The sequence below is a fragment of the Nipponia nippon genome, unplaced genomic scaffold (assembly GCF_047370975.1).
Source record: "Nipponia nippon isolate SJK-2023a ecotype South Korea unplaced genomic scaffold, ASM4737097v1 scaffold_7, whole genome shotgun sequence".
NCBI lineage: Eukaryota > Metazoa > Chordata > Aves > Pelecaniformes > Threskiornithidae > Nipponia > Nipponia nippon.
In genome coordinates, this window is record NW_028262391.1 from 47,048,840 (window position 1) to 47,059,185 (window position 10,346).

The following is a 10,346-nucleotide window of genomic DNA, read 5'->3' on the forward strand; positions in this document are numbered from 1 at the left end:
GGACTTGGAAACCTTTGGAAGTGTATCGCTCTCTTTTGTTCCCCTGACTAGACCCTGCTGATAGCACATACTGTTCTTAATCAGAAATGCAGTCATATCTATTAGGTATTTATTAACTCTTCATAAATTAACAAATGCATGCCTCACATGATGTGATCTTAGTGTATATATATATAGCATGTGTGTGAGTGTAGCTGCAATGTTTGCATTTACTCAGGAGTGAGTAAACTCTTTTTTTTGTTTCAATGTAAATAAGATCATGACCGTTGTCATGACTTAGCCAGCTTGGGCCAGAGCTGTGCTGGGTGAGCCTGTTATATCTGTAGAAATCTTTTGGCTACCCCTTCTTGAGGCTGGCATTGCAAAAGGTGTTTTTGAGCATCTGTCTGCTTTTCCATACATTCTGGCTTCAAAGTTAAAAGAGGAGATACAGCGCTCATTAGTGGCAATCAGTGCACTGTTCAGTGCTTGGTACAGCCTCTGTAAAAGCAACCTGTCCCAGCTGAACTCAAAAAGGAAATAGGAATTTCAGATGAGATGTGAGAACAAGGGGATGCCTTATGCTACAGCCAGCTTAAGTATTAAACACATTTCGTAAGCAAGGAGTACAGCCAACCCTATCACTACACTTTTATAAAACTGACCTCGGTCAGTCCCTACTAGATCTGTCTATGTGACTCACTCTCAGAGCTGGTGAAGAGAATATCTTGAAGCTTCTTGCTAAGTTCTTTAGAACAGACATGGCACAAACTGGACTTATGATTTTTCTACTCATAAGCATACTAGTGCTGGATCAGACCATCAGCCAGGCTTCCAAATTCAAAGCCAGGAAGCACAGCAAACGTAGAGTGAAAGGTACTGGGTTTTAACTGGGAGGAGGGATAGAAACTTACAGACTATGCAAGTTTACTATGTACTTAAATAACATTGCATGAACCAGAAACTAACATTATACAAATGCTTATTAACAAAGCACAGTTGAGTCTATATTATATGTGTCTTTAAAATATTTTTATGTGAGTTAGCAAAGCTAAAAATAAGGTGGCAGAATGAGTTATGGAAATAGAGCTGTATAACAGTTGCAAATATATTGCTCTGTTATGCCTATTCATCTCTGTTGGCATTATTTAGGCCTTGGAGGTACAGCTGAGAGAGGAGTCTCGCCAATCATTCTTAGTTACATAGTTACATTGACTAAGACCAGAAGAATGGAAATTCATGTACATATGGTGGAAAAGAGCAGAATAAAACATTCAGTCTCCAAGGTTGTTCAGATTTTTGAACCTTTTCCTAATTTTAACGGAATGTCTGTCTAATATTTGGGAAATATTACTTTACCTGTGTGACAAGTACTGTGAAATAGCAAGTCAAACTAATGAAAAAGAATTAGCAGAAAAAGATAAAGCATAAATTCCCAGAGCAAAGCTTACAGAGCAAATAAAAAAACACTGAATGTTGTTTGGAAATGTCTGTGTATTTAATTTAAAGACTTATTTCTAATAGAAGAGGGTATTATGGAGGTTAATGGCAAATATTTAAACTCCTAGTCAATGAAAAAAAACGCAGCTCTGATAAAGCCATTGTACAACATGATTACACTGCTCTGGAGCTATACAGTTATATGTGCTTCTCCTTTTGAATCTCTATAGTTTTTAGCTTGGTGTCCTAAGGACAGGCTGCTTATACATTTGTTTCACCAGCACATTTGTCTGTCAGCCTTCCACTGCTTTTGAACTTGAAACAATTTGCCAGAAGAATGGCACTCCTGAGGATAAATTTCCCAATATTTTATGAAACTGGGGGGGGGAAGGAGAGATCTGCATTAGTGTCCCACTATGAAAAGGTTGCACCAGGAGCTCAGCTTGTTCTGCTTTTTGCCTCTTTTGAAGTAGCCGGGGGACATGGAGAGGCTACTGTGAACTGGGAATCACAGGGAGGACATGGATTGAGGAACTGGGAGTCCTGCCTTGGGGAACCAGGGAGTCACGAAGGACAGCTGGGGTTATCCCCACAGGCAGCAGAGAATATGGAGAAGAGATGAGCTTTCTGGGGTGCAGCTGGAGGATTAGTGATGTAACACCCATCTGTAGGAACTGTGGTTTTGTTAGCTCTGCTATGTGTGAAAGAGCTTATTTATTCCTCATGTTCATTACTGTGGCTTCTGGAAGGTCTGGTTACTGCCGCAATCAAATTGTCATCTTGTGCGATGGAAACGCCTGCTAGTTGTGTGATGGTGGTGGAATATTATAATAATTAAGAAAAAAGAATGGAAAAGAGGACATGAAAATGGAGTTATGTGCAAATTAAATTCTTTTCTTGTCCCACCATCTTCTTGGTGCTTTTGTAAGCGCTACAAAAGGGTGATTCATACTGAATTTATGTGACTCAAGTCACCAGGTCCTCTCTGTACTGACGGAGAGAGGAAGGCTCCTCCTGGGGAGGGGAAATTGCAGCTCAGCAAGCTTGTCTGCATACATTCAGACTGTGAAGTTGGATTATTTCAGTTGTTCCTCACTGTGTTAAAACAAGAGTTGTGTGAAACTTTCATGTTCACAGAAATAACATTTCTTTGAATAAACACAACTTGTGTCCTGCTATTATTTCTATGTCATATATATACACCATGGTGTACAGGTTCAAAAGTAAATAGGCAAATTTTGCTGTAAACTAGATACCGGCATGCAAAATAACTATTAGCTGCAACAATCCATGGTTTTCAAACAGTTACTAGGATACAGTCCAACTGAAAACTATGATGGTGAAAGGTAAAGGTAGGTTCCTCCTGTTTTTTATAGAAACCATACGGGAATCCTTTCATTAAGGAAAAATCTTTAAAAGAAATCAAAACATATCTCAGCAATGCAGAAACCCATAATATTTTGAAACAGCTTTTAACATTTAATTTTTTAAATATTCTTTTTGCTTGCGTATCTGTTCATTTATCCGTATTTCTTTTATTTAAGAAAAAGATGACCTAAAGACCCAGATTGACAAATTGTGGCGGGAAGTAAATGCTCTGAAAGAAATGCAAGCACTTCAGACAGGTAAAGCAGCTCGCACTAGTCAATGGCTTCCAAAAGTTATCACTGCCTTTCCTCTCTCCTTTACTCCCATCCTTCTCTTTAATGGGGACTTGTGACTGAGAAATACCACTCCTTAAAAACATGGTATGCCATAGCTGTAATGGTGAGACAAACATTGAAGGAAGCATTCAAGTAAAATCAAGTCTGAACTAATGGTGTACAAGAGGCGATTCTTCACTAGGAGCAAGAACTACTTTTGTCTTTGCTATGCACAACCCCAAGCTGTGATTTTAGGTATAATCAGGTAAAGGCAACACAATGAGGGTTGCTGGGTTTGAGAGTTTAGGTGGTCAATGAGTAAGGTCCCCAGCTTTGATATGAACATGGGCTAACTATCAAGTCAAAAATATACACAGAAAAGGCTGAAAACACCCCTAAAAAGGAAGCTAAAAGGACTGAGCCTTTTTAAAGTGTGCAGTTTGTGACATTCAAATGGGAATGTTGCCATAAAACTTCAAAGTAATACCACTGTGAGTTCAGAAATATCCTGTATCAATGTGCTGAGTCCTTTAAGCATTTAAATAGCCAGATGGAAATTTCCAAACAAAATAAGAAGGGTAAATACACATGCACCTACTAGACAGTTGTGCTTTTTCACAGCTGTTGACACAGAACTTGGCATTTAAACACGTACAAGAGGACACTACAGAGGAAATGACATCATTCATATTGAAACAGAACATATTTTCCTTAGGGATGGTAATATCTGGGTTGTCCTGTTTTACATCTTGGGTTACATAGAGCTTTTTGAGCTTTACAAAATATTTTTATGTTGAATTTCTTATAAGACGACTTTAGAATTTTCTTAAAAAGAGGGAGCCTGTGCTAGACAAGTAACTCTTGTTTAAAAGTAATTCTTGTATTGCTTCCAGAAGGAGCTTGAGAGTAAGCATGCAGTGGCTTAGAAATGAAACCAGAGCCAGGAGATTTTCTATCCTCAAAAATTATTTTGAGCTATATTCTAAATTCAGAACCCACACTGTTCAACTGGATTCCAAATTTGGCAAAAAGATATCTATTACCCCTCTAGCTCTGACTGCATTTATTAATGGCCTTATGATACTTGAAAGAGGAGCTGCTTTTTTAGTTTATGGACATTTCCAAGACACATTACAATCTTATTTCTTCTTTTGCTTGAATTTCCTAGGTCTCCTTTCTACATACTGCGAAATGTTGCCACATACCATTTAGCAGCACATACTTTCTCCATGAAGAGGGCCAGTCTCCATCATTACTGCAGCATTGCTGAAGTATATAAGGTCTCTCTGATCTTTCCCATGAACATAAATTTGTTAAAGAACTCAACATTTAGCAAATATGTTCATTACTTTTTTTTGGCCATTAGCAGTTGGAAAGGATAAAATTTGAAGGATAAGCCCTAATATAAAATGATGACCCTGAAAATGCAGTTAAGGAATGCAATGAGTACTACAACTGGAAATACTAAAAAACTAAGACATATAGGATATGGTCCAAAGTGGATTTCCATATCCTGTTGATCAGATACATAATTACTTTTTTACGAGAACAGATGACAGGGATTAGAAACAGATTATAGAAAACATCAGGACAGAAGATGTTCGTGTTGTTTCATGACATATTTCTAATATAAGTACAAGATGAGTTTAAGGAATAAATGAAATAATCTGGAAGTAGTCACATGCAGGATTCTAAAAATAATTGTTACAGGAGTTTATTCAAGCCCTTTGCTACCTTCCTCAGCTCAGAAGAAACACTCCTTCGAGGAGGGGTCTCTTCTTGTAAGTATTTTTCTTGGGACAATCAGTTTTTCACATATCTGCATTAGGAGAGCTGGAAAGCACAGTTTAAGGATTCACTCCTGCAAGCCTGCCCACACAGACCTTGGGCTGGAAGAACTTTGACAGCAGTTCTGCAAGGCAATTCCAGTTACAAAGCATATGCCAAATTAATGTTCTAGTACATTTGGACTTTACATCAAGACTTCCCTCATATGTTCCAGTAGAACTGAAAGCAACCAGATTTATAAATGCTAATGTTTAGATTATTTGGTTCAGATTGTCATGCAAGCTCAGTAATAAGCGTACACTTTCTAAAAGTGTTTATAGATTTAAGTCACTTCACCTCATTTGAATTTAGAGTTTGAAGGGATAGACTTTGCTGGAAAGATCAGAAATTAAGAACTAAAGAGGCAAATGTGTATTCTTCTGCAGGTGGAAATATACTTTTATCAATCATCCAGACAGAGATTTGCATTATGAATTTCAAATCAGTATTTTTCTGGTGGGCAGGACACATTTAAAATAGCACTTTGTCCTGCCTTTGTTTGCTAGGAACTAGGCTTAGTTAATGCATAAAACTTTACTTTTCTTTAGCACTTAAATATCTTAAATATGAAAAGACCTTTAGATCTGTCTGTTTACTATAAAGCCAAGTATAGACTTCCTGATGACCAACTCGCATCTGCTAACAATACAAACATCCATACCTCATCCATTCCATCAGTTTTAAGACTGATGAAATAAGGTAAAAATGTGTGAAAGCAGGACTATTTACTAAAAGAAGACATAGGATACACTGACAACAGGTGTGGGTTATATTTTAGCATTCTGAAACAGCAAAATAAGAAAATCCTTGAGAGAATTACATTGCTGCAGGGAATCTGGGGCTCAAGATCATGCCTGAGGTTTATCAACATAAACACAGGAAAGATTCTCCAAAGCACTTTATGGTGTTAAGTTCACAGCTATGTCTGTCCTTCCTCTTAAGTGCCTCTTCTCTGGAGCAGCTATAAGACCATGCTCTGCTTTTGGCCATCCCTTGTAGTCCAAAGTGCTTTGGAGGGTGCCTGTGAGCAGTCTGTTCAGAGTTCCCAAAGGCACACTAACATGCTGGCTGCGTACAAGGTCCTACATGAAGAGGAGGAATAGCAGGAAAGTCCGATCTTACTACTACTTTCAGGCCCACTCTGTGGAGGCAAGAGCCTTTCGCTTGCTGAGGGACTTGTCTGCTTAATTCCCAACATACCTTTAGAAAATGATCATTTTAGGAAATGTTATTCAAAGCTGTAGCCCACGCTTTTACTGAACATGCAAACCAATATCTATTCACAGTCTGTCTTCGTGGGACAAAGGCCCATAAGAAGTGCTACCTCATATCAGAAGGCACCAAACATTTTCACGAAGCCAACGAAGACTGCATAGCCAAGGGGGGGACACTGGCTATCCCAAGGAATAACGATGAAACAAACACTCTTCGAGATTATGGCAAGAAAAGTATGCCTAGAGTGTCTGAGTTTTGGCTGGGTGTCAATGACATGATAAATGAAGGGAAATTTGTTGATGTCAATGGCATGGCTCTACAGTACTTCAATTGGGATCGTGCCCAACCAAACGGGGGGAAGCGTGAAAACTGTGTCTTTTTTTCTCAGTCATCACAAGGCAAGTGGGTCAATGAAGTCTGCCGTACTGCCAAAAGATATATTTGTGAATTTCTGATCCCATAATTACATATACAAATGACCATGACCATGTTTTGGGTTCTTAACATGCAGTTTTGCTTGTTAGTAACCCCTCCCACTTAGACAGTGGTGAGTTAAAAATATCCATCTCCTGCATTGTACTCACTCTTTCCTCAAACAGAAGTTTCTCTATTAATTTATTTTCTATTCAGATGCTAAAAATGTTATGTTTAGTGAGTGCTCTCATTATGTACAGGAATACATATTATGTTTTGACCTACATTGTATCATATTTTGGCATATTGTTTCAGCCTGATGTTCGGGTTGCTGGAATTCACCTCTTATTTCTGTACTTTGTATCTCCATAGTAGGATAGTATTTACTTGAACTCAGAACTCTAGTGAATTTATTGAAAGTTTGCAAAAGATTTCTGCATGGTGACATGTGCCAATATAAGGTGTAGGGATCCTTTCCGTTCCAGTGCTTAAGAGGGACTTTCAGATTATGTGAGCTCCTATGAAAAATGGCCATCATCCTTGTAGAGTTTAACAGGATGGATCTGTGACCAAGAGTTTTACCTATGGGTTAAGAAAGCCAAATGAAACAGAAAAATCTGATGTTAATTTTTAAACTACAGGGAGTTAAAAGTGATACACTGCTAGAAAATGGGGGAGGTAGCTGTTCTAAAACATCAGTTAATCTAAACATGTTTGCTTCTAAATGTCTCAATTATAGTTAAATATTAGATGTCATTTGGAACATTCCCATAGAAGAAACCAACCTGGGATTAGATCATACCTCTACTATGTAATGACTTAAGATGTGCAAAAGCCTTCTCTCCTGCAGGATCAGAAAGAGGCTTTGTAATTCAGACAGTAACACTGCCTGAAAGCACAAGTAGAGAGGAAGGATCCCCTTTCTGGGCACGCCATCACCACTCATTCACCTCTCTCCACGTGGCAGGCAGCACACCTGATTGGCACAAAAGACTGGGGCCAAACCACGGCTCATTTGGCCACATGCAAATTTTCCCAATTTAACACCTGACATTTGAAAATGAAGTAAAATGCGCTGGTTATTTTTTTGCTGTTTTTAACCTCACAATAGAGACTTTCCTTCATGTTATAAATAGCAGTTTCTCTCTTGCGTAAAGGAATTTCATTTAAATATTTAAATATATTGCTGCTTGGAAGCTAATTCCTACTTTTTATCTTTTAGTTGTGCAAAATTTTCTTACATTATGCAATAAATTTGCAATTACTGGTATTTAATTGTAGTAGTATTTTTGATGGCTTATGCATCCATGTGAAGGCCATTCTTACCTAGGACTTTTCTTGATGATTCAAAAGGGGTACTGTCTTTGGGCACATTATACTGTACTTTTTTTTTTTTACTAGTGCACCTACATGCCACAGGACAAAATCTGGATCCCTGCTTGCCTAAGTGCTGTATGAGATGCAACTGTTCAACGCACCACTGTAATGTGTTGTAATTAATTTCATTTTCCAACATTTAATGTATTTGTAAAATAGTCCTGATTCTGAATTCTCTCACTTAGCTCCTGAGTTAAAATAAAGGAGCAAAAAGTCCCCAAATATCTCCAATTTTCTTTCAAAATCTACCAACCTTTGCTAAGGTTGAGATCAATATTCCTTTTACCTACATTTAAACATGATTAAAAGTCTGCAGCAATTTTGTATGGCTTCTTTACCTCTGGCTTGTCTGAAATAGGTCAGTATCTCAGCATATCCCTACAGCTACAGTCAAATTGAAAATTCACCACAAATTCCAGAACGTGTTTACTTTTGAGGAGTTTATGAATTTATGTCCTATTCAATCTATTTCAGCCAAGCTTCTAAAGCTGTACGCAGGAATTGAAAACATTCATAGATATTATTGGTGGATACAGATACCAGAGACACAAATAACTTTGTTTAGTAGTGATTTACTTCACAAAGGCAAAAGCCACCATACAGAAATCAGTAATCAGTTTGAAGATTCCCAGCAGAATGCTTAGTTAAGAAATAACAAAGGGGCATAAAGTAAACAGGAAAAGTGATGGAGGAAAAACTCAAGTGGCTAGGGTTGGAGAGGAGATGGTGGGAGGATAAAAGACTCCCCCAGAAATGTCTGCAATGGGAGGAAGACAGAAAATGAAGTAGAAACACAGCAGGGAGACAAACTTTGTCCTGTCAAATTAACTGCCTCTATCTTTCCTCTCAGTGACCAAATGTGCCTGTGAGAAGCGAGCTCAGAGTGAAGATAAGTATTTGCTGCCTGGTGGGCCTGCTTTGACCCACTGCTGCACCAGTTCGTGTCCCCAGACCTTTGCTCCCTACCTTTCCTCTCTCCTGATAAACACATGGTATTGCCCATCTTTTCCATTCAAGCAGATGAGGCTCCCTTCTCTACACCAGTCTCCTGCAATTAGTTTCTGAAATCTTCTGAGGTCTCCCAGTGACGTTTTCCCTTCAAATTCCAACTCTGGGTTCTTCATCTCTGCAAAAGTCACACAAAATCGTGCACCAGGGACCCCTGCTCCCCAGTACGTGCATGTACAGCTGGCAAAAGGGATGAAAGAGCCAGAGTTTTGCGTGCAACTAGGGTATTCTGCTCTGCAGATGGGTGCTGTATCATGGAGTGGGCGGTCACTTAGTGATTTCCCATTTGCACACTGGATAGTCATCACGATTCAGTTGGGAATTCCTTGGGTGACGGGGAATTCAACAGGACACACGATAGCAACTTTTCTACACATTACTGCAAAACCAACAACAGAAAAAGCTCCAACACTCACACCTAGTGGTATAACAGGAGAATGCAGAGTTTACAAAGTGAAGAGCCACTTAAACGCAATTACTGTAACAAATACTGCTTCTAGTTGCTTGCTAAAGGAAAAAGGACCAACGTAACATGTTCAATCATCTTTGCAAGAAAATAGAAAACAGTTTTTTTTTTAAAGACTTTATACTAATTTTCAAAAGTGCTTAACATTCAGCTGCTAAACCTACATTCTTTTTATTTTTTTTATGACAAATATCAGCAAATTTTCATTTTAGGCAGAAAAAAAAAAAAGGACTTTTTTTTTTCACTCAAACTGTTTCATGGACTCCATCCTAACAGACCAAGCAGTCATTGTGATAAAAACCTCAGGAGTGGTGCCCTGAATATGTGATACGACAACATAAAAAACCCTAAAACTATTCCTTGCATTGCAGCATCACAACAGGTTAAATAATGTGTGATTTTTCTCCCCACTTATTTCACACTTATATTTGTCCTCCTACCTTGCACCTGATGTGTCCATGGATTTCCCTCCTCCTTTGTCTCACCCCAGGGAAGGATTCATTCTTCCACCTTCCCGCCCTAAAGGAATGCAAAGCTGGCTGTGGGCACCCAAGTGAGAGAGTTCCCTCCCCAGCTTTTATGACTCGATAACAGAAGATGTTCACAGCCAAGTCACCACATACGGTGGCACAGGGTTAGGTCACCATTCTCTGCTCCATCCCTAGGCAACTCATCTCTTATTAGAGCAAGAGGTTGTCCCTTGCAGTGTTCACATCTCTCTGCTTCTGCCTTGCTACATGTTTTAACAGTAATTTGTTTCTAGCATAAGAGCTGGTAGTTACAAGAGGTTGTCAGAAGAAACCCTTTCATCCTGTTCATTACACGATATACGCCCAATATCGTTTGGCCTGGCTTCAGTTGTGCTATAACTCACAGGATTTTCAAGAACTCAGCTTCATTCCTTCCTTTCTCTTTTTGACCACCTCAGCCCTGCCTGTGTATGTTAAACCAGGCTGATCTTCATCCTAGTGAGCTTG

The 10,346-nt window shown here is 38.9% G+C and overlaps 1 protein-coding gene across 1 annotated transcript; it reads left to right on the plus strand.

Annotated features, from left to right (window-relative positions):
• Positions 1–688: 688 nt before the first annotated feature.
• On the plus strand, positions 689–7,835 carry CLEC3A (C-type lectin domain family 3 member A). The gene is made up of 3 exons (XM_009467165.2): positions 689–855; positions 2,964–3,044; positions 6,176–7,835. The coding sequence occupies exons 1-3, from the start codon at positions 741–743 to the stop codon at positions 6,565–6,567; spliced, it is 588 nt and encodes a 195-aa protein (XP_009465440.1). The 5' UTR covers positions 689–740; the 3' UTR covers positions 6,568–7,835.
• The last annotated feature ends 2,511 nt before the right edge of the window (positions 7,836–10,346 follow it).